The 25538-nt window shown below is 40.0% G+C and overlaps 1 protein-coding gene across 15 annotated transcripts; it reads left to right on the top strand.

Moving 5' to 3' along the window:
- The first annotated feature begins 1288 nt into the window (after nt 1–1288).
- On the top strand, nt 1289–23935 carry LOC115594830 (uncharacterized). 15 transcript variants are annotated; one of them, XR_003986573.1, is made up of 27 exons: nt 1289–1358; nt 3157–3276; nt 4182–4323; nt 4863–5055; nt 5722–5793; nt 6280–6351; nt 7328–7399; nt 7886–7957; nt 8934–9005; nt 9493–9564; nt 10051–10122; nt 11098–11169; nt 12215–12286; nt 13263–13334; nt 13821–13892; nt 14869–14940; nt 15427–15498; nt 15985–16056; nt 17300–17402; nt 17516–17568; nt 17685–19605; nt 19869–20117; nt 20461–20505; nt 20837–20887; nt 21594–21641; nt 22802–22915; nt 23001–23935. XR_003986573.1 is itself a non-coding variant. In XM_030439131.1 (27 exons), coding segments are annotated over exons 2-27 (4053 nt in total). In that variant the 5' UTR covers nt 1289–1358; nt 3157–3161; the 3' UTR covers nt 22804–23935. The 15 variants fall into 15 exon arrangements, 14 of the variants coding, with proteins under 14 accessions (XP_030294991.1, XP_030295015.1, XP_030295008.1 ...); XM_030439131.1 differs by adding an exon at nt 21916–22038 and having other exon boundaries at nt 22802–23935; XM_030439155.1 differs by having other exon boundaries at nt 20837–20879; nt 22802–23935.
- The last annotated feature ends 1603 nt before the right edge of the window (nt 23936–25538 follow it).

The following is a 25538-nucleotide window of genomic DNA, read 5'->3' as shown; positions in this document are numbered from 1 at the left end:
GCCAGTCATTTGTGTGGCATATTCAGGGTCATTTGCGTAGCACGTTGAGGGGCGGGGGGTCATTTGCGTAGGGTGCTGGGGGCTGCAGTTTAGTATGCAGTGAGGCGAGGGAGGGAGGGCGCGCGACATCCACAGAGAGCCGGGACCCTCGCTGACCCCTGTCTATAATTCATCCCTTGGAATATGGGGCACATCAAACCTCGGTTCCTTCCCACCCAAAAAGAGGAGAGAGAACCTATTCACTTTGTTGCACAGCACTCTGACCCCGTATTAAAGCGAGTAGCAAGAGGAACCTTGGAAATAATCGCTATTAAATTTTCAGGTCTGTCCCGGGAGAGCGTTTCCAGCGGGCCCTCCATTCATGGATGGGAGAAGACTGAGGGAAGGGCCCCATGCTGACAGGAGGAGGGAGAGGGAGAAGGAGAGAGGGTGTGTGCTTGTGCGTGTGTGTGTGTGTGTGTGGCTATGTGAATGGCTAAAAAAATATAAATATTATCCTTTTATATTTCTTTCTATCCATGTGCAAACAGGTATGCACACATGCAGAAATCCACAAATAATTAAAAGGGAACACAGTGGATAACCCGTGTGTGTGTATATTTGTGTTTGTGCGTGCAGGTGTGTTTGTGTGTGTGTGTGTGTGTGTGTGTTTGGGCAGAATTTGGGATAAATGAAACGCTAATATAAAAGCTGGACCAGACCCTCGGGGAGACACAACCCTCCCTCTATCACTGTTTTCTCTGTCTCTTTCTCTCCCTGCCTGTTAGCTGCAGGTATTCGGCTCCGATTCCGGAGGTTTCATTAGGAATGCAGATATCAAAGTGTGTGTGTGTGTGTGTGTGTGTGTGTGTGTGTGTGTGTGTGTGTGTGCGTTGGTATTCCGGATTATGGGGACAAATTATCGGACTACATACTCACATTGGCAGGACACCAGGGAATTATGAGGACACCCCCAGTGTCCCCATAATTCAAAGAGTGTAGAAGCATTCAGGAGGCCGCCATTAAACTCCCCGCTCTTTTTCTCGACATGTCCCAACAAGTACGGAGACATGACATTTTTGTGTGTCACACACAAAGTGACACACACGGACTTTTCTTGGCGCCACTTGGATTCATACACGATTTCCCGCCACCCCACACACAAAATGAGCACAATTCATTGGCTGAGGGCTTCAGTGACGTTATGCTCAGTGATTGGCTGCCGCGGAAGTCGATCTGGCAGGTTCTGCTCAGTGATTGGCTGCACCCAGAAAATTCTGCTCTGCACCGGAGAACTCCTTCTACCACGCAGCTGCCGATCATTCCGAAACAGAGGCGATTTGACGCAGAGGGGATTTAATGAGGAAGAAGAAAAAGAGGTAAGGAACAATATTTGATTACGAGTTTACTAGTTTTAGTTTGTTTATTGTACATTTGCTGCTTTTCATTATCTTCTACCAAGCTGACAAACATAAATATAGACGGTAACTGCCTCGTTTCGGTCAAATAGGCTCATTACAAACTCTCCGCCTTAGCTAGCGCTAGCTAGCTAGCTAACTTGTACGCTTCCATTCGGTCTTTACTAGCTGGCTAACGCTAGCTCAAAGCTAGCTAGCTCGCTAGCTAGCTAGTTAGCCAGCTAGTAGAGACCGAATGAAAGCGTACAAGTTACCGTAAATTACCAAATGATAGCCGAGTTTCAATTAACCGCAGGGTCCCCTTTAAACGCTGGGTGCAGGTGTATATTTTGATAAATAACCACTGGTTCCAAATAAATGCCGAGTCGAATTTATTTATTTTAAAAATCAGGGAAGAAGACGTGACCACTGACACTGCACGTTTTTCCTCTTCGCTTTTTCACGTGTTGTGCTTCTTTCTGTCAGTCAATATCATATTGATGATCGCTATGTCTCCGGTGCAGCAAAACAATTAAAAGTACGACTTGAAATTCAAACTTTCTGTCTTAAAATATGTAGAGGAAAACTCGGGAGAAGCAGCCGCTAGACGTTTCTCTGTCGACCCTCAGCGTCTGTCCGAGGAGGACCGCAGAAGGGCCAGGCTGCCTGCTGGAGGGAGTAAGAAGGCTAGCGGGGAGCCTGAGATAAACATGCAGGGATGGGTTATCAGCAAACGGGCACGCCACGAGAGAGTGTCCCGCAAAATGATCAGGGCGATGGAGAAACAAATGTACGCCACCATGAGTGACAGCATGGTCCCAAATAAACGCCTGGTCTGTTAATTGAGTGTAACAAATAAACCCCCCAGTTGTTATTTGGTATTTAACGTAAGCTTGCTATGCAAGTAAAGTGACGTCGGGTCAGCTGACGTTCACGTCAGATCAAGTTGCAGCGAGGAGGAACAGAGGGACTGTGAGCAACGTGGAGGTGAATGAAGAAATAACATGTTATTTTCTGATAATGAGACGTTCAACAAATAACTGATGTTGAAATAGACGTGTTAATGAGGGAACACATCAGGATTTTTTATAAGCCTTAAGAAATCAGACCAGAATTCCTAAAATTTCCCTTGGTAATTATTAGTTCTTGCTATCAATGATTCGAAAGAGGCGATGTCTGTCATCAGCTTTAACCATTCATCAAAAATAGGTTTTACTTGACTATTCCTTGAAGCACCAATAAAGCCTGCCAGTGCAAGCCCAAATTTTTGTTTGGATATACATGGTGGTAAAACAAACCTATCTCCTAATAAACACAGCTGGGGAGATTCTGGCAGTGGTTTATGCAACCATTCTCCAATACATTTTACCACTTGCTTCTACAAAGGAGATATGTATGAACATTACCACAGTAAATTAAGGAAAGTACCTACTTCCTTTTGACACCTCCAGCATTAATTAGTATCCACAAGTCCCATTCTCTGAAGTTTAACAGGGGTATAATAATATCGGTGTATGATTTCAATCTATCATAAAAACATTTTTAATGTCTGCGAATTCTCATTTGTCCAGGTTAAATGCTTCATCAGAAGCTAAGTCCAGTTGACCTGATTCAGTTACCTAGAGAAACCAGTTTAATGTTGAGAGAGAATGTCTGATGTGACTTGACCATTACATATAGTTCACTCAACAGTTTCAGTGTCTAAAGGAATGTCATATGCGACATGGTATTTATTAAAGCTTGTTTGAAATTTTATGTTATTATCTGGGCATTATTACAGCAAAGATGACTGAGGTGAGGAGGAGGAGGAGAAAGTCTCCTGACCAAGATGCGCTGGAACATATTGTTCAAGGAAAGGATAAAGTCTTCCTAGAGGGAAGGTTTATTAACAAGTATAAAGGTAAGTTTTTCATCCGATATATTAAAGTTTGTTTCTCCTAGTGCAGTCACTTTAAAGACTTAGACCGGTGTAAAAGTGAAGAATTAAACCTATGGTCTACATTTAGAAAGATGTTGAGAACGATTTGAAAAAAGCATCCCGCCCCCACACACACCCCACCCCTCTGTGCTCCATGATCCCTCCACGCTGAGCTTGTATCGCCCTCCCCGCGGAGTGCAAATTTGAGCAAGGAGAATCTCCCATTCGTACTGGATGGCTGCGAATGGTCAATTTTTTTAATCCACCAAACACTTTCTGGAGTATCACAGGAAAAATGTTTGCAGCATTTTTTCAAAGAGCAAAGATCTATGGCAACCAGTTGTGAAAAAAAAAAAAAAATCTGGAAATTTTAAAATGGCTCTGAACTGCTTGTGCAACTTAGTCCAAGTCTCTTGAAGACACCACAGTTGACTAGGAAAAGCATCACTTAGACTGTGTTTTTAGCCAAAATCCTCACTGTTGCAAGAAAAACTAAATTAGCATTAATCAGTGTGTGAGGAACCTGCATGCATTTAGCTATTCTTGCAACTGTGAGGAGTTAGATTAAAACACAGTGTACGTGATATTTTTCAATTCAACTGTAAATGGTGGGTTCACGAGACTTGGATGAGGTTACACAAGCAGTTGAAACCCATTTTAAGGTTTTAACTGTTTGCTACAGATCTCTGCTGCTTTTTTCCAATGGCACTCCAGAAAGTGTTTGATGGATTAAAAAAAAAAACTACACTGGACTTCTCATCGGCATGAGGGTGACTAGATGATGATTAAACTTTCATTTAAACTATTTCATAAATATTTCTTTTAAAAGACAGCCACAAATAAGTGGTTACTTGAGCTCATGTTGATATTTACTTTCTTTTCTTCAGGTAGAGGTGTGTTTACAAGAGAGTACATCGAACCAAAAAGTTTTGTGGTGGAGTACCGTGGAGTTGTCTCTCAGAGTGAAGGGGCAGATGACAAAAACAACAAATATGTATTTGATTTCATGTGGAATGGGAAGCGGTATTGGTAAGTATCCTGCTTGGTCATTTACCAAAAAAGAGATTGTTACATGTCTGAAGAGAAGTTGTCAGTTTTTTGATTTATGGGTTGGCATGTGTTTACATATTTTAATTTTTGAAAGCCTGGATTGAATTAATTAACCTTGACTTTCACTAATCCAAGGGGCCGTTCACATGAAGCGTCTTTTGCACACATAAATCCATTGCTTTCAATAATCCGAAGCGATGATGAAGCCGGGTGCGCGTCCGCGGCGCACAGAGTGAAAAAATCTCAACTTTTCCAAATGCAGCAGGCACACCACATGTCATGTGATAATAATTAGCCAATCATCTCCACCAACCTGCTTCTCCAGCAGCATGCCATACGGCTCTCTGTGGTTGCCAACTCTGACCTGCTCTCTTGACAAGTAGCAGTCTCCCAATCAAGACCCAGCTCTCTACTCCATAGCTCAGCAACTTTCAGCAGCAGTCGTGATTGCAGTATAACTTTTAAGAATGTAACCCCAAGCCAAGTTTAAAGTTTTTTGTGGTCTATTTATCTCACAGCATAGATGCTTCAAAAGAAGACGGAACACTGGGACGACTAGTTAATGATGATCATGTACATCCTAACTGCAAAGTCAAAAGAATAATGGTCAACAGGATGCCACACTTGTGCCTATTTGCCGTCAGGGAAATCTTTCCAGGAGAGGAGATAACATACAACTATGGTGATTCCGCTTGGCCGTGGCGCTCATTGGTGAGTTTAGGTTCTCATGGTCTCTTAACTTTTTAATTTTGGGCATGCCTACAACTGACACACAACCATACTGATGTGCAGTACAACAGTATTACCTTGAGCATGATATTTAGTTGATGAATATGGAACAGATTCACAGCATTAGGTGAAGTACATGGTCAGCTGGGTCACTGGCACATCTGCACATGACTCATTTTTCCTGTCTTCTTTTTAATGACCACTAAGTGATAGCGTGATGAGGAAACACTGCATTTCCTCTGTGCGAGTCCATACACTATCGAATGTTGTTAACTACCTGACACAGCACAGGACTGTGAGGACACATTGTCCTGCGTGGACAGGAACAAACTTCTTGATCAGGCAGCAATCTGAGTTGTTTGTGTTAGATGTTGACCTGACACCCATTAGACACAACACAATTCCATGACTTTCACAAAAGATTTCATTAAATTCATGACTTTCAAGGTGTAGAAATGACTGGTACAGTAATCTCTCACCTTCAAGTCTTTATTATAGTCTGATTACTACTCTCTTCCCTTTTCCGTACTGACTGACATTTCTGCAATAAACATGGCCAGTGTCATTACCCACGGTTTGTGGAATAAAAGAGAATTGTTTCTGCTTAAAGTAATCTCAGATTTGTTCCTGTCATTGACTCTTACACAGGAAGCCTCTGGTGGAACTGATGACCAAATGACAAGGGTCCGTTCCAACCTGGAAATATCAAAGGATGACACTGTAAGTTGTATACTATATACTTGTGATGTCATGCTTGTACATCCAATCATAATTCTGTTGTTTGAGGATATGACAGTGCTCAGGAGTCCAAACACTGTTGAATGTTGTTAACTACCTGACACAGCACAGGACTGTGAGGACACATTGTCCTGCGTGGACAGAAACAAACTTCTTGATCAGGCAGCAAACTGAGTTGTTTGTGTTAGATGTTGACCTGACACCCATTAGACACAAGACAATTCCATGACTTTCACAAAAGATTTCATTAAATATATGACTTTCAAGGTGTTGAAATGACTGGTACAGTAATCTCTCACCTTCAAGTCTTTATTATAGGCTGATTACTACTCTCTTCCCTTTTCCCTACTGACTGACATTTCTGCAATAAACATGGCCAGTGTCATTACCCACGGTTTGTGGAATAAAAGAGAATTGTTTCTGCTTAAAGTAATCTCAGATTTGTTTCTGTCATTGACTCTTACACAGGAAGCCTCTGGTGGAACTGATGACCAAATGACAAGGGTCCGTTCCAACCTGGAAATATCAAAGGATGACACTGTAAGTTGTATACTATATACTTGTGATGTCATGCTTGTACATCCAATCATAATTCTGTTGTGTTTGAGGATATGACAGTGCTCAGGAGTCCACACACTATCGAATGTTGTTAACTACCTGACACAGCACAGGACTGTGAGGACACATTGTCCTGCGTGGACAGAAACAAACTTCTTGATCAGGCAGCAATCTGAGTTGTTTGTGTTAGATGTTGACCTGACACCCATTAGACACAAGACAATTCCATGACTTTCACAAAAGATTTCATTAAATTCATGACTTTCAAGGTATTGAAATGACTGGTACAGTAATCTCTCACCTTCAAGTCTTTATTATAGGCTGATTACTACTCTCTTCCCTTTTCCCTACTGACTGACATTTCTGCAATAAACATGGCCAGTGTCATTACCCACGGTTTGTGGAATGAAAGAGAATTGTTTCTGTTTAAAGTAATCTCAGATTAGGAACAGGAACAAAAGTTGTTTGTGTTAGATGTTCACCTGAGACACCTTGATTATGAGGACACCTTTTCTCACCATTCCCCTCCCCCACCTACATGTTGATCATACAGCAAACTGTGCTGTGTGTGTCAGATGTTCACCTGACACACCTGAATTATGAGGACACCTTTTCTGACAAAGCCCCTTATACATTTCTTCACATATTAGGATGCACAAGTTGGTTATGTGTTACATTAAAGATTGTTAAAGATTTCCATGTTCATAGAGGTTATGGAACATCAACAAAAGATTTCATTAAATTCATGACTTTCAAGGTGTAGAAATGACTGGTACAGTAATCTCTCACCTTCAAGTCTTTATTATAGGCTGATTACTACTCTCTTCCCTTTTCCCTACTGACTGACATTTCTGCAATAAACATGGCCAGTGTCATAACCCACGGTTTGTGGAATAAAAGAGAATTGTTTCTGCTTAAAGTAATCTCAGATTTGTTCCTGTCATTGACTCTTACACAGGAAGCCTCTGGTGGAACTGATGACCAAATGACAAGGGTCCGTTCCAACCTGGAAATATCAAAGGATGACACTGTAAGTTGTATACTATATACTTGTGATGTCATGCTTTTACATCCAATCATAATTCTGTTGTTTGAGGATATGACAGTGCTCAGGAGTCCACACACTATCGAATGTTGTTAACTACCTGACACAGCACAGGACTGTGAGGACACATTGTCCTGCGTGGACAGAAACAAACTTCTTGATCAGGCAGCAATCTGAGTTGTTTGTGTTAGATGTTGACCTGACACCCATTAGACACAAGACAATTCCATGACTTTCACAAAAGATTTCATTAAATTCATGACTTTCAAGGCGTAGAAATGACTGGTACAGTAATCTCTCACCTTCAAGTCTTTATTATAGGCTGATTACTACTCTCTTCCCTTTTCCGTACTGACTGACATTTCTGCAATAAACATGGCCAGTGTCATAACCCACGGTTTGTGGAATAAAAGAGAATTGTTTCTGCTTAAAGTAATCTCAGATTTGTTCCTGTCATTGACTCTTACACAGGAAGCCTCTGGTGGAACTGATGACCAAATGACAAGGGTCCGTTCCAACCTGGAAATATCAAAGGATGACACTGTAAGTTGTATACTATATACTTGTGATGTCATGCTTTTACATCCAATCATAATTCTGTTGTGTTTGAGGATATGACAGTGCTCAGGAGTCCACACACTGTTGAATGTTGTTAACTACCTGACACAGCACAGGACTGTGAGGACACATTGTCCTGCGTGGACAGAAACAAACTTCTTGATCAGGCAGCAAACTGAGTTGTTTGTGTTAGATGTTGACCTGACACCCATTAGACACAAGACAATTCCATGACTTTCACAAAAGATTTCATTAAATTCATGACTTTCAAGGTGTAGAAATGACTGGTACAGTAATCTCTCACCTTCAAGTCTTTATTATAGGCTGATTACTACTCTCTTCCCTTTTCCCTACTGACTGACATTTCTGCAATAAACATGGCCAGTGTCATAACCCACGGTTTGTGGAATAAAAGAGAATTGTTTCTGTTTAAAGTAATCTCAGATTAGGAACAGGAACAAAAGTTGTGTGTGTTAGATGTTCACCTGAGACACCTTGATTATGAGGACACCTTTTCTCACCATTCCCCTCCCCCACCTACATGTTGATCATACAGCAAACTGTGCTGTGTGTGTCAGATGTTCACCTGACACACCTGAATTATGAGGACACCTTTTCTGACAAAGCCCCTTATACATTTCTTCACATATTAGGATGCACAAGTTGGTTATGTGTTACATTAAAGATTGTTAAAGATTTCCATGTTCATAGAGGTTATGGAACATCAACAAAAGATTTCATTAAATTCATGACTTTCAAGGTGTAGAAATGACTGGTACAGTAATCTCTCACCTTCAAGTCTTTATTATAGGCTGATTACTACTCTCTTCCCTTTTCCGTACTGACTGACATTTCTGCAATAAACATGGCCAGTGTCATAACCCACGGTTTGTGGAATAAAAGAGAATTGTTTCTGCTTAAAGTAATCTCAGATTTGTTCCTGTCATTGACTCTTACACAGGAAGCCTCTGGTGGAACTGATGACCAAATGACAAGGGTCCGTTCCAACCTGGAAATATCAAAGGATGACACTGTAAGTTGTATACTATATACTTGTGATGTCATGCTTTTACATCCAATCATAATTCTGTTGTTTGAGGATATGACAGTGCTCAGGAGTCCACACACTATTGAATGTTGTTAACTACCTGACACAGCACAGGACTGTGAGGACACATTGTCCTGCGTGGACAGAAACAAACTTCTTGATCAGGCAGCAAATCTGAGTTGTTTGTGTTAGATGTTGACCTGACACCCATTAGACACAAGACAATTCCATGACTTTCACAAAAGATTTCATTAAATTCATGACTTTCAAGGCGTAGAAATGACTGGTACAGTAATCTCTCACCTTCAAGTCTTTATTATAGGCTGATTACTACTCTCTTCCCTTTTCCGTACTGACTGACATTTCTGCAATAAACATGGCCAGTGTCATAACCCACGGTTTGTGGAATAAAAGAGAATTGTTTCTGCTTAAAGTAATCTCAGATTTGTTCCTGTCATTGACTCTTACACAGGAAGCCTCTGGTGGAACTGATGACCAAATGACAAGGGTCCGTTCCAACCTGGAAATATCAAAGGATGACACTGTAAGTTGTATACTATATACTTGTGATGTCATGCTTGTACATCCAATCATAATTCTGTTGTTTGAGGATATGACAGTGCTCAGGAGTCCACACACTGTTGAATGTTGTTAACTACCTGACACAGCACAGGACTGTGAGGACACATTGTCCTGCGTGGACAGAAACAAACTTCTTGATCAGGCAGCAAACTGAGTTGTTTGTGTTAGATGTTGACCTGACACCCATTAGACACAAGACAATTCCATGACTTTCACAAAAGATTTCATTAAATATATGACTTTCAAGGTGTTGAAATGACTGGTACAGTAATCTCTCACCTTCAAGTCTTTATTATAGGCTGATTACTACTCTCTTCCCTTTTCCCTACTGACTGACATTTCTGCAATAAACATGGCCAGTGTCATTACCCACGGTTTGTGGAATAAAAGAGAATTGTTTCTGCTTAAAGTAATCTCAGATTTGTTTCTGTCATTGACTCTTACACAGGAAGCCTCTGGTGGAACTGATGACCAAATGACAAGGGTCCGTTCCAACCTGGAAATATCAAAGGATGACACTGTAAGTTGTATACTATATACTTGTGATGTCATGCTTGTACATCCAATCATAATTCTGTTGTGTTTGAGGATATGACAGTGCTCAGGAGTCCACACACTATCGAATGTTGTTAACTACCTGACACAGCACAGGACTGTGAGGACACATTGTCCTGCGTGGACAAAAACAAACTTCTTGATCAGGCAGCAATCTGAGTTGTTTGTGTTAGATGTTGACCTGACAGCCATTAGACACAAGACAATTCCATGACTTTCACAAAAGATTTCATTAAATTCATGACTTTCAAGGTGTTGAAATGACTGGTACAGTAATCTCTCACCTTCAAGTCTTTATTATAGGCTGATTACTACTCTCTTCCCTTTTCCCTACTGACTGACATTTCTGCAATAAACATGGCCAGTGTCATTACCCACGGTTTGTGGAATAAAGAGAATTGTTTCTGTTTAAAGTAATCTCAGATTAGGAACAGGAACAAAAGTTGTTTGTGTTAGATGTTCACCTGAGACACCTTGATTATGAGGACACCTTTTCTCACCATTCCCCTCCCCCACCTACATGTTGATCATACAGCAAACTGTGCTGTGTGTGTCAGATGTTCACCTGACACACCTGAATTATGAGGACACCTTTTCTGACAAAGCCCCTTATACATTTCTTCACATATTAGGATGCACAAGTTGGTTATGTGTTACATTAAAGATTGTTAAAGATTTCCATGTTCATAGAGGTTATGGAACATCAACAAAAGATTTCATTAAATTCATGACTTTCAAGGCGTAGAAATGACTGGTACAGTAATCTCGCACCTTCAAGTCTTTATTATAGGCTGATTACTACTCTCTTCCCTTTTCCCTACTGACTGACATTTCTGCAATAAACATGGCCAGTGTCATAACCCACGGTTTGTGGAATAAAAGAGAATTGTTTCTGTTTAAAGTAATCTCAGATTTGTTCCTGTCATTGACTCTTACACAGGAAGCCTCTGGTGGAACTGATGACCAAATGACAAGGGTCCGTTCCAACCTGGAAATATCAAAGGATGACACTGTAAGTTGTATACTATATACTTGTGATGTCATGCTTTTACATCCAATCATAATTCTGTTGTTTGAGGATATGACAGTGCTCAGGAGTCCACACACTATCGAATGTTGTTAACTACCTGACACAGCACAGGACTGTGAGGACACATTGTCCTGCGTGGACAGAAACAAACTTCTTGATCAGGCAGCAATCTGAGTTGTTTGTGTTAGATGTTGACCTGACACCCATTAGACACAAGACAATTCCATGACTTTCACAAAAGATTTCATTAAATTCATGACTTTCAAGGCGTAGAAATGACTGGTACAGTAATCTCTCACCTTCAAGTCTTTATTATAGGCTGATTACTACTCTCTTCCCTTTTCCCTACTGACTGACATTTCTGCAATAAACATGGCCAGTGTCATTACCCACGGTTTGTGGAATAAAAGAGAATTGTTTCTGCTTAAAGTAATCTCAGATTTGTTCCTGTCATTGACTCTTACACAGGAAGCCTCTGGTGGAACTGATGACCAAATGACAAGGGTCCGTTCCAATCCTGGAAATATCAAAGGATGACACTGTAAGTTGTATACTATATACTTGTGATGTCATGCTTTTACATCCAATCATAATTCTGTTGTTTGAGGATATGACAGTGCTCAGGAGTCCACACACTATCGAATGTTGTTAACTACCTGACACAGCACAGGACTGTGAGGACACATTGTCCTGCGTGGACAGAAACAAACTTCTTGATCAGGCAGCAAACTGAGTTGTTTGTGTTAGATGTTGACCTGACACCCATTAGACACAACACAATTCCATGACTTTCACAAAAGATTTCATTAAATTCATGACTTTCAAGGCGTAGAAATGACTGGTACAGTAATCTCTCACCTTCAAGTCTTTATTATAGGCTGATTACTACTCTCTTCCCTTTTCCCTACTGACTGACATTTCTGCAATAAACATGGCCAGTGTCATTACCCACGGTTTGTGGAATAAAAGAGAATTGTTTCTGCTTAAAGTAATCTCAGATTTGTTCCTGTCATTGACTCTTACACAGGAAGCCTCTGGTGGAACTGATGACCAAATGACAAGGGTCCGTTCCAATCTGGAAATATCAAAGGATGACACTGTAAGTTGTATACTATATACTTGTGATGTCATGCTTGTACATCCAATCATAATTCTGTTGTGTTTGAGGATATGACAGTGCTCAGGAGTCCACACACTGTTGAATGTTGTTAACTACCTGACACAGCACAGGACTGTGAGGACACATTGTCCTGCGTGGACAGAAACAAACTTCTTGATCAGGCAGCAAACTGAGTTGTTTGTGTTAGATGTTGACCTGACACCCATTAGACACAAGACAATTCCATGACTTTCACAAAAGATTTCATTAAATTCATGACTTTCAAGGTGTTGAAATGACTGGTACAGTAATCTCTCACCTTCAAGTCTTTATTATAGGCTGATTACTACTCTCTTCCCTTTTCCCTACTGACTGACATTTCTGCAATAAACATGGCCAGTGTCATAACCCACGGTTTGTGGAATGAAAGAGAATTGTTTCTGTTTAAAGTAATCTCAGATTAGGAACAGGAACAAAAGTTGTTTGTGTTAGATGTTCACCTGAGACACCTTGATTATGAGGACACCTTTTCTCACCATTCCCCTCCCCCACCTACATGTTGATCATACAGCAAACTGTGCTGTGTGTGTCAGATGTTCACCTGACACACCTGAATTATGAGGACACCTTTTCTGACAAAGCCCCTTATACATTTCTTCACATATTAGGATGCACAAGTTGGTTATGTGTTACATTAAAGATTGTTAAAGATTTCCATGTTCATAGAGGTTATGGAACATCAACAAAAGATTTCATTAAATTCATGACTTTCAAGGTGTAGAAATGACTGGTACAGTAATCTCGCACCTTCAAGTCTTTATTATAGGCTGATTACTACTCTCTTCCCTTTTCCGTACTGACTGACATTTCTGCAATAAACATGGCCAGTGTCATAACCCACGGTTTGTGGAATAAAAGAGAATTGTTTCTGCTTAAAGTAATCTCAGATTTGTTCCTGTCATTGACTCTTACACAGGAAGCCTCTGGTGGAACTGATGACCAAATGACAAGGGTCCGTTCCAACCTGGAAATATCAAAGGATGACACTGTAAGTTGTATACTATATACTTGTGATGTCATGCTTTTACATCCAATCATAATTCTGTTGTTTGAGGATATGACAGTGCTCAGGAGTCCACACACTATCGAATGTTGTTAACTACCTGACACAGCACAGGACTGTGAGGACACATTGTCCTGCGTGGACAGAAACAAACTTCTTGATCAGGCAGCAAACTGAGTTGTTTGTGTTAGATGTTGACCTGACACCCATTAGACACAAGACAATTCCATGACTTTCACAAAAGATTTCATTAAATTCATGACTTTCAAGGCGTAGAAATGACTGGTACAGTAATCTCTCACCTTCAAGTCTTTATTATAGGCTGATTACTACTCTCTTCCCTTTTCCCTACTGACTGACATTTCTGCAATAAACATGGCCAGTGTCATAACCCACGGTTTGTGGAATAAAAGAGAATTGTTTCTGCTTAAAGTAATCTCAGATTTGTTCCTGTCATTGACTCTTACACAGGAAGCCTCTGGTGGAACTGATGACCAAATGACAAGGGTCCGTTCCAATCTGGAAATATCAAAGGATGACACTGTAAGTTGTATACTATATACTTGTGATGTCATGCTTGTACATCCAATCATAATTCTGTTGTGTTTGAGGATATGACAGTGCTCAGGAGTCCACACACTGTTGAATGTTGTTAACTACCTGACACAGCACAGGACTGTGAGGACACATTGTCCTGCGTGGACAGAAACAAACTTCTTGATCAGGCAGCAAACTGAGTTGTTTGTGTTAGATGTTGACCTGACACCCATTAGACACAAGACAATTCCATGACTTTCACAAAAGATTTCATTAAATTCATGACTTTCAAGGTGTTGAAATGACTGGTACAGTAATCTCTCACCTTCAAGTCTTTATTATAGGCTGATTACTACTCTCTTCCCTTTTCCCTACTGACTGACATTTCTGCAATAAACATGGCCAGTGTCATAACCCACGGTTTGTGGAATAAAAGAGAATTGTTTCTGTTTAAAGTAATCTCAGATTAGGAACAGGAACAAAAGTTGTTTGTGTTAGATGTTCACCTGAGACACCTTGATTATGAGGACACCTTTTCTCACCATTCCCCTCCCCCACCTACATGTTGATCATACAGCAAACTGTGCTGTGTGTGTCAGATGTTCACCTGACACACCTGAATTATGAGGACACCTTTTCTGACAAAGCCCCTTATACATTTCTTCACATATTAGGATGCACAAGTTGGTTATGTGTTACATTAAAGATTGTTAAAGATTTCCATGATCATAGAGGTTATGGAACATCAACAAAAGATTTCATTAAATTCATGACTTTCAAGGTGTAGAAATGACTGGTACAGTAATCTCGCACCTTCAAGTCTTTATTATAGGCTGATTACTACTCTCTTCCCTTTTCCCTACTGACTGACATTTCTGCAATAAACATGGCCAGTGTCATAACCCACGGTTTGTGGAATAAAAGAGAATTGTTTCTGCTTAAAGTAATCTCAGATTTGTTCCTGTCATTGACTCTTACACAGGAAGCCTCTGGTGGAACTGATGACCAAATGACAAGGGTCCGTTCCAACCTGGAAATATCAAAGGATGACACTGTAAGTTGTATACTATATACTTGTGATGTCATGCTTGTACATCCAATCATAATTCTGTTGTTTGAGGATATGACAGTGCTCAGGAGTCCACACACTATCGAATGTTGTTAACTACCTGACACAGCACAGGACTGTGAGGACACATTGTCCTGCGTGGACAGAAACAAACTTCTTGATCAGGCAGCAAACTGAGTTGTTTGTGTTAGATGTTGACCTGACACCCATTAGACACAAGACAATTCCATGACTTTCACAAAAGATTTCATTAAATTCATGACTTTCAAGGCGTAGAAATGACTGGTACAGTAATCTCTCACCTTCAAGTCTTTATTATAGGCTGATTACTACTCTCTTCCCTTTTCCGTACTGACTGACATTTCTGCAATAAACATGGCCAGTGTCATTACCCACGGTTTGTGGAATAAAAGAGAATTGTTTCTGCTTAAAGTAATCTCAGATTTGTTCCTGTCATTGACTCTTACACAGGAAGCCTCTGGTGGAACTGATGACCAAATGACAAGGGTCCGTTCCAACCTGGAAATATCAAAGGATGACACTGTAAGTTGTATACTATATACTTGTGATGTCATGCTTTTACATCCAATCATAATTCTGTTGTTTGAGGATATGACAGTGCTCAGGAGTCCACACACTATCGAATGTTGTTAACTACCTGACACAGCACAGGACTGTGAGGACACATTGTCCTGCGTGGACAGAAACAAACTTCTTGATCAGGCAGCAAACTGAGTTGTTTGTGTTAGATGTTGACCTGACACCCATTAGACACAACACAATTCCATGACTTTCACAAAAGATTTCATTAAATTCATGACTTTCAAGGCGTAGAAATGACTGGTACAGTAATCTCTCACCTTCAAGTCTTTATTATAGGCTGATTACTACTCTCTTCCCTTTTCCGTACTGACTGACATTTCTGCAATAAACATGGCCAGTGTCATAACCCACGGTTTGTGGAATAAAAGAGAATTGTTTCTGCTTAAAGTAATCTCAGATTTGTTCCTGTCATTGACTCTTACACAGGAAGCCTCTGGTGGAACTGATGACCAAATGACAAGGGTCCGTTCCAATCTGGAAATATCAAAGGATGACACTGTAAGTTGTATACTATATACTTGTGATGTCATGCTTGTACATCCAATCATAATTCTGTTGTGTTTGAGGATATGACAGTGCTCAGGAGTCCACACACTGTTGAATGTTGTTAACTACCTGACACAGCACAGGACTGTGAGGACACATTGTCCTGCGTGGACAGAAACAAACTTCTTGATCAGGCAGCAAACTGAGTTGTTTGTGTTAGATGTTGACCTGACACCCATTAGACACAAGACAATTCCATGACTTTCACAAAAGATTTCATTAAATTCATGACTTTCAAGGTGTAGAAATGACTGGTACAGTAATCTCTCACCTTCAAGTCTTTATTATAGGCTGATTACTACTCTCTTCCCTTTTCCCTACTGACTGACATTTCTGCAATAAACATGGCCAGTGTCATAACCCACGGTTTGTGGAATAAAAGAGAATTGTTTCTGTTTAAAGTAATCTCAGATTAGGAACAGGAACAAAAGTTGTGTGTGTTAGATGTTCACCTGAGACACCTTGATTATGAGGACACCTTTTCTCACCATTCCCCTCCCCCACCTACATGTTGATCATACAGCAAACTGTGCTGTGTGTGTCAGATGTTCACCTGACACACCTGAATTATGAGGACACCTTTTCTGACAAAGCCCCTTATACATTTCTTCACATATTAGGATGCACAAGTTGGTTATGTGTTACATTAAAGATTGTTAAAGATTTCCATGATCATAGAGGTTATGGAACATCAAATATCCCTTGAAAGTCATGAATTTAATAATCTTCTGCAAAAGTCATGCCAGTCATTTTTTTTTGTCTATGTTGTCACAGTTATCGATCACCTTTGAAGTAAATATTATATTCTATTCATTCAAGAATAAATATATATTTGATTTTCAATTTTCATATTTTTAAAGATTTAATGTGAGTTTAATATTATGGACATGTGCTTTATCCAGGTCCGTGTACCTTCCATTCATTCTATTGCCAATTTTGAAATGCGAAACAAAGAAATTAGTCAATATTTCGTTTTTCTGTATGCACCAAACATTGAAAACTGGTGTGTTTTCCCATTTTCATCCCAAAATCGTTTTGCGTTTCATAATTGGAAATAGAATGACGGGAAGGTACACGGACCAATCCATACATTCTAGTGTAGTCTATGGTTAAATATATTTAATCCTCATTTCCAATTTTGTTTAAAATTTGTATGATTTCTTTTTTTAACAGTCATTTATTATTGGTTTTTCAGTGCCACCATATATTTGCTTGTGCAGCTCTTAATGATTTGGACAACTGTGCGGATTGCAGTGGATCTTTCTCCCGTTTCAGATGGCTTGGTTACACATGCAAATGTTGGTATTTACGCCACTCAAATGCAGTTTTTGTTTATGTTAAGTGTAGTTATTTGTTCTAAAACAAAAGCACCAGCACAACTTGCTAACTTTTCATTTCAATGTGCTTTTAGTGTGTTCAAGATCATGGCACAAATCCTGCTTTCTCAAGATTAATTCATCACTGGTATGTTCATTGTCTTTTATACCATTTTAGCTGACTTTGAAATGTTTGTGTTGCATTGTGACATACAGTAATAGATTCTTTTGGTTTAATATAAAGCTTTCTTTTTTCCTGCGTAGGATGTTGCACCGGAGAAACATGTTTCTGACTCTGAAATTAGTGATGACTCGTCTGATGATTATTACGTACCTGAAAGCTGTCATGGGTCCAGCTCAGATCAAGATGGTGAAGATGTTCCTATACCTGTTCAACCCTGTACTGATGATGAATCCACCTACACCCCCACCACAAGCCATACCCAGACGCTTTCAGCAGAAACAGCAGAGTCTTCATCTACTGAAATCTCAGCAGCCCGAGAGGGTTCTTCTTGCACCCAGAAAAATTATTGCTATGTTTGCAAAAAACCGCAATCTAAAATAGCTCGTCACCTTAAAAAACACGAAAAAGAAGAGCCTGACATCGCAGAAGCTTTCTTGCTCCCCAAGAATTCTAAAGAGAGAAAAAGGTTGCTTGAGAAGTTGCGTAACAGAGGTAATTATGAACATAATCAAGAGGTTATCAGAAATCAAGGTGGAACACTTAAAGTAAAAAGAAGACAGGGACCATCAAAAATCTCTGTGGATGCCAAAATGTATGTGCACTGTACATACTGTAAAGGTCTGTTTGTCCGTAAAGAGCTGTGGCGCCACTCACGAAGATGCCCGTCAAAAACAGTCTCAGAAACTGAAGCCAATGTTAAGAGCAAAGTCTTGGCTTTGGCCGATATTGCAGAGTCAACCTGCTCCCAAGCAATTTCCATTGGAGTGTGGAAGATCCTTGGAAAGATGAGGCAAGATGAGATAGCATCTGTAGTACGGAATGACTTTCTCACACTGCAGCTGGCCCAGTCTCTCTACAACAAGCATGGGAGTGATCCAACAAAATTTGAGTACATGAGAACAAAGGTTCGAGAAATGGGCAGACTTTTATTGACCCTAAGACAGAAATATTCTATATTTAGCTTTGAAGATGCTGTAAAACCAAACAATTTTTACAAAATCATTGGAGCTGTTAAAACAGTTGCTGGATATGATGAAGAGAAGCACTCGTATTCCACACCAAGTCTTGCCCTGAAATTAGGACACTCGCTCAAGAAGATCGGTGATATTATTCTCTGCAGGGCCATCTCAGCAGAGGATGAAATTTTGATCAAAGCAGCGGAACGATTCACGAAACTCTGCACAAAAGAATGGGCAGGACAAGTCTCACACACTGCACTGGCTACTTTGAGCAAGTCAAAGTTCAATAAACCATCCACCATACCCTTCACAGAGGATGTTCAACTTTTGCACAAGTACCTGGAGGAGAAATCGGCTGGCGCCGTTGAAAACCTGAAAGAGCATCAGTCTCCTCAGGCGTATGCAGAACTTGCTAGGGTGACACTTGCTCAAATAATCCTCTTTAATAGACGCCGTGCAGGAGAAGTCTCAAAAATGACACTTGAGTCCTTCAAGAAAAGAGACCAAACTGAGCTTCATGGTGACCTAGCTGCTAGTCTGTCACCGGTTGAACAAAAGCTAGCCAGACACTTCAGCAGGGTGGAAATTATGGGCAAAAGAGGGAGGAAAGTTGCTGTTTTATTAAACCCTGAGGTCCTTAGTGCAGCAACGCTTCTTGCAGAGAAGAGAGACACATGTGATGTGGACAAGGATAATCCCTTCCTATTTGGACGGCCACATTGCTCCCACACAAGCTACTACAGAGGACAGGACTGCATGAGACACTTTGCACAGATGTGTGGTGCAAAGAATCCAGAAAATCTGAGGTCTACACATCTCCGCAAGCACATGGCAACCTTGTCCCAAATCCTCAACCTGAAGAATAATGAGCTTGACCAACTTGCCAACTTTTTGGGCCACGATATACGAGTCCACAGAGACTTTTATCGTCTGCCAGAGGCAACTATTGAAGTGGCAAAAATCTCTAAGCTTCTACTTGCATTCGAGAAAGGAACTCTTGGAGAATTCCAGGGAAAGTCTCTCGACGAGATTGAGGTTGAAGGTATGTGGTGGTATCAAAATTTTTACAAATAAAGCAAATTTATTACAGGGACAGTATAAATTCATCAACAAATTAGTGACTAAAAAAACACAAAAGTTGTATGCAGTATTTTGGTCATTTTCTGAATTAGGAAGATGTAAATATAGACCTAGAATATATAAGTAAATATGCCATACTGGTGGTAAATTGTACAAAAAAAATGTCAGCAGTACAAACTTGCAGCAACAATATTTATTTTTTGCATCAATCATGCTTTTCTTCAGATGAATTGGACCTAGAACTGGATGTAGGTGAGCAGGATGACGGAGATGATGGAGATGATGGAGATGACGAAGACGATGGAGACGGTGGAGACGGTCAAGCTGAGGGAGATGACACCATCGGGGACAATGAAAGTGATGGAGACGACGAAGGTGGTAGAGACGACGAAGGTGGTGGAAACAGCGAAGAAGGTGGTGGAGATGCTAAAGATGGAGGCAGTGAGGAGTCAGATTGTGCCCTTGGATTAAGGGGTATGTGTTGAATATCTTCCGGTATGCGTTCATGGTATATTGTGGATTGAGGATCATATTTTCATGTATTAGTTACGTGGTGTTGCTTTAATATTACCACAAAGACAGCAAGGTTCACAGTCACCATGATAAATAGATCTAACAATGATGGTGCCATCAGGGTAAAGTCCATGGTGTGGTTCTACACTTAAGGGTAGTCATGTGATACATCTTATGCACACATATAAAAAGAGACACACCTTATCATTATGGCGACTACCAAAGTAGTGCTCTGATCCCTTATCTTCAAACTGAAGATGCTGAAGGGCTTTTTTTTTTTTTTTTTTTTTATTCGTGTCACTAGAAAATCAAGAAATGAAGATGCCTGAAGATCCCACCAGTTCCTCTGGTAATGTGTGGGAAAGCCATAAATTGTTCTTGCTATATCACAGGCAATAATACTGTGCTGCATTTGTTCAAATGGGGGAGGAAGCGGACATGGAGCTGCCAGGGACAAAGGGACTTTAATATACTCAGTATATGTTCAATGTTAGATAAATTCGCCTCTACTGTTCATACGGATCCATATTGTAGTATTAGAGTATAACTTTTCAATGGGTTTATCATTACTTGTCACTTTGGGGTTAGAATAGAATCAACTGTTACATAAATATGTTGCTAGTAATTAATTAGCCTTCGTAATTGTTAAAAAGACAATTTAGAAGTTTTGTTTCTTTTAGGGAAAAGAAAAAGAATGGTATCGACCCAGAATAAGACCAAAAGTTACAAAGGTACGTTTTCTTGATAATTTCTTTAATATGGTAGTAATGGTTGAGAGGGGTTATCCAGTAATCGGGTTGAGGTATCACTGAATTTGTTGACCTTGTAATGAAGTAAACACTGCATTTTCAGTGTCATAGAGGGTATAATCTTAAATGTGATCACATTGTTTTAAAGGTAAAGATACATTTCTAGTGTTAATGGTCCCCCTCCTTCAGTCCAAAACTGCTGGCCAGCTGAGTTTGTTACTGATGTTACCACCTCAGACCAGCTAGGAGGCAGTGACTCAATTACATGCATTTCAGTATTCCAAAACCAGGCACTGTTGACTATCAGCTGGGTTGCTATTGACACTGCTTCAAATATTTTAGAATGGTTTAGTCCCATCATGAGTAAGTTTTCATACAGAGTCTTGACAAAGTCTGTTTCATGTCCTCATGAAGTTGGTCCATAGCGAAGTTAACACCAAAGCACAATTGCCAAACCCTTATTGGATATAAGTTTGTGTGTTATTTTTGTGTGTGCGTGTGTCTAGAGCAATGTGTATTCTAATCTAGTCCTCCAAAATGACAAGAGCTGTGTCTCTTCACATCTACACATAATTTCAGGATCAAGTTCAAGTTACAGCGCATATACCAATGTATAAAATACACTTCACTATAAATGGTTTGGATTTTGTGCTGGCTATTCTAACAAAAGATTTTCTTGCTTTTCCAGGACAGAAAAAACTGCGTGTGACTGAGAGTGTTGTCACCAGCTCCAAAGGTAGGACTTCAGTGCCTCTTGAACAGCAGATATATCTTTGGCCTAAGAGGTGTGAAAGAGGCCCTGGCAATGGGCAACCATTATAGTGTTGATGCTCCTGCCCCAGTGTCATCATAATCTGATTTCATACTGATTTTAATTTAACATTTACTAAATGTGACTTTTTTGTACAATATAATTAACCTGTATTTCAGTGGCAAAAGTTTTCAAGAAAATTTAAACTAAACCGCTATCGTCATCATCTTAACATATAAAATATTATTTTGATTGACAGAGATAAAATCCAGAAGATGTGTGAAAAGGCCGTGGAGCAAGACTGAAATTAGTGCTGTGATGAAACACTTCAAAACGCATATTACAAATGGAGACCTAGCAACTAAAGTGGAGTGTGAACAATGTAAGATCGCTGAGCACCCAGCGTTGAAAGATAGAAGTCTTCAAAATATCCGTGATTTTGTCAGGAACAGGGGCCTTACAGTAAAAAAAAAATAGCTTCTAAGTTTTTCTGTAAGCTAGCATGACATTTATTTTGCTTTGCTCATAGTTCATCAATATATTCAGGATTTTTCAGGAGCAGGAGCTTTATGTTAAAAAGAAAAGTCTGTTTTTTGAACAATGTGGGCAATGTCTAGATTTATTTAGAGCTAATGTGTATTTTGTTTTGCACATTGTTCTTCCTGTAGATGATCCCAACTGGTTTTAAAAAGTGTATTTGAATTATAACAAAACCAGTGTTTCTAAGCTGATTCAAGGTTTATTTTTTGTCATTCCAGGACATGAAGGGTACATAAGAGTCTAATTAAGTTTGTTTTTTGAACAATGTGGGTAATGTCTTGATTTATTTAGAGCTAATGTGTATTTTGTTTTGCACATTGTTCTTCCTGTAGATGTTCCCCACTGGTTTAAAAAGTGTATTTGAATTATACATATTAAAACCAGTGTTTCTGAGCTGATTCAAGGTTTATTTTTTTGTCATTCCAGTACATTAGGGTACATAAAAGGAATGGAATTTAGTACTCAAGGTCCCATAAAAGTAGCAGACAATATAAAAACAATATAGAAATCATTTATAAAAGTTGAAAATGGCATGCAGCATAAAAATATGATATATAAAATAAATATTCAGTGTTTGTTGCACATTAGTCTGTAATGTTTTGCAGAGTTTAGCAGTCTGACAACCTCTGGGGAGTAGCTGTATGCACTCTGGTTGTTTTGGCCCTGATGCGGCGCAGCTTTCTTCCTGAGGGGAGAGGGTTGGACAGTCCATGGGCCAGGTGAGAGGGGTACTTCAGAATGCTGGCAGTTTTGTTCCGATATCTGCTGATGTGTCCTGTGTGCTGATTTCACTACTTGTTGCAGAGCCTTTCCTTCTGTAGCAGAGCAGTTTTATACCACACTGTGATGCAGGATGACAGAATGCTCTCCACTGCGCATCTGTAGAAAACTGTGATGACTGAGGTACCCGGTCCAGCTTGCTTCACTCTCCTTGTGCCCAAGTTAATAAGTCATCAAGAATATTAATATAACTGTAGTGTCACTCATACCACTGGCCTAACATTATTGCCAACAATGTGTTTAATAGAGACAGATTCCATCATCCAGATAACATATTTTATAATTTTACTTTTTAAGATGCAGGTAATTTACCTTTCTCAAAACTCTTGTAAGGTAATTTTTCAGGAGTGGTTTATGAAGTAATGTACAGTTAGACCAGTGTGACCCTCATAACAAAGGGGTTTTGCCCTGGTTATATGTGTTTATGAACAATGTCCAGTTAAGCCAGCATGGTCCTCACAAACAAGGGTTTTTCCTGATTATGTGTGTGTGTGTATGTATGTATGGGTAACGTCCAGTTAAGCCAGCATGGTCCTCACAAACAACGTTTTTTTCCTGATTGTGTGTAATGGGTAGTGTCCAGTTAAACCAGTGTGGTCCTCAAAAACAAGGGTTTTGTCCTGACTGTGTGTGTGTGTATGGGTTACGTCCCAATAAACAAGGGAGGTCCTCATAAGTCACCATTGTACTAGGAAACGCCTTCTCCCGCCCCGTCCTCATAATCCAGTCAAATGTCAGATTTTCGTTTCTTTGAATTCTTTGACAATATTTTAAATCTAAGTAGACAGGAATTTTTCTTAATTTTTTTGGACCACTTTTATCTTTTAGCCACCTTCCTAGGACAAAGGGAAAGGTGGGTCCCCATAAACCACCGCTGGGCTGGTATGGGTAAAATGTCCTTGCAAACCACCCATACCTGTATAGGTGTGTGTGTGTGTGTGTGTGTGTGTGTGTGTGTGTGTGTGTGTGTGCGCTCCCTGGACTGAGTCACGTTAACAGCCTCCTCGTCCGTCCGACCATCACAATCGAAGTGACGCAAATCTCTGCGTCAGTAATTAGCATAAAATTGGATCTTTGTCCGTGTTAGCAAACATGGCTGAACGCATGCGGCGCCTCAATTAGGCCCCGACACACACCACACACACACACACACACACAGACGTGACGTGGGAGCATCACTTCCCATCTCATTACGCTGACTTACACTCATTTCCTGGAAGCCTATGGGGACATAGATCCATATCAACACCTTTAAGATATGCTTTTATTTTGAAATTCTCATTGCACATCTGTCTGCTACTGGGAAATATTAGCTGCTCTGTTTAAAAATATAGAACCAATCACAAATGTTTGTCTACAATAATTCCTGCGTATAAAAACTGCTAGCTATCTGCACAAGCACTTTTCATCAACACTCTTTCGTTAATGTTATTCTGGAGACCTTATTGACCTGTTGGGGCCGCAGGACTACAGAATGTTTTGAGACGAGCAGATAGTCTGACATGCAAAGACAGCAGCAAAGCAATTAATTCATCACTACAGAAACATCACACAGGTCTGACCACAGTGTTTTATTGTCTTTCACTGTCCTGTTTGCAAGAAAAGTTGATTGTTTTTGTTAGGAATGAGACCCAAAAATAAACTTTTCCCACAAATAGGACCTTCAAGGTGTCACAGCTATGACCAGAAAATCACATTAGAAATAAACAAGTTTGCATCAGGAGTGACTCACGATGTCACAGTGAGTCCGTCTGTTAGGCCAAAACTTGACTGTGCTCTTAACCACCCGGGAATAAGTACAGTATAAATAAAAGCTATGAGCTATGAGAAGATGAATAGGTCGGCTAGCGGGGTAGGCTATATATGCTACAGGCTCGAGCTAATTATGCTGACTCACATAAAAAGCTTGTTTTGCCTTGTTGATTATTATAATTAACAACTTTTGTTTAATTTAATTGATTTGTGTGCCCTTTTTTTTTCTTTTATGGCAAAAAGTAGAAAATAATTTGCGTTATTTTGCGTTTTTCTTCAATTATTTATTTACTTTTTTCTTCTGGAGCACTTGTTACTTATGATTAAGAACACTCATTGTTTTTTTTCCCCCTCAGATTTCTAAACAAAATAAATCTAAACAAAAACCTTAAATATGTCTAATCTGTAGATGGTTGGCCAGCGGGAGCAGATGTCATATATCAGGGCAGCAGACGTGTGATATCGGCAAAGATCGTATCTTTTTGTATCGTGACGAGAAAGAAACCATGACAAGAGTAATAAATACCCACACACACTCTCACATATGTACAAAACCTGCTCACAAAATGACCGTTTGTCATGACGACGATGGTTCTGTTTGATTTCGCTCGGTTCTGTCGGGCTTATTCTTCACGGTCTCCTCATTACACTCGCTTCCATTACTCCTCCCTCTCGTTTTGTCTCTTATTTTGTGAGTCTGTGTGTGTTTGTGTAATGAAGGAGATGCGACAGAAGAAGATCCGGAGGGGGGAATCAAAGTGTCCGACGAGGGGAAGGAGAAGATGGAGGAAGGAGGGGAACTTTGCGTGT

Source organism: Sparus aurata, chromosome 2, assembly GCF_900880675.1.
Source record: "Sparus aurata chromosome 2, fSpaAur1.1, whole genome shotgun sequence".
NCBI classification, from domain to species: Eukaryota; Metazoa; Chordata; class Actinopteri; order Spariformes; family Sparidae; genus Sparus; species Sparus aurata.
This window is presented reverse-complemented; position numbering and strand designations above follow the sequence as displayed.

Coding starts and splice junctions, on each gene's coding strand:
- LOC115594830 (XM_030439088.1), top strand. CDS start 3,162: ATGACTGAGGTGAGGAGGAGGAGGAGAAAGTCTCCTGACCAAGATGCG. Junction 16,057..17,299: donor AAATATCAAAGGATGACACT/GTAAGTTGTATA, acceptor TTGGTTTTTCAG/TGCCACCATATATTTGCTTG. Junction 19,606..19,868: donor CGACGAGATTGAGGTTGAAG/GTATGTGGTGGT, acceptor GCTTTTCTTCAG/ATGAATTGGACCTAGAACTG.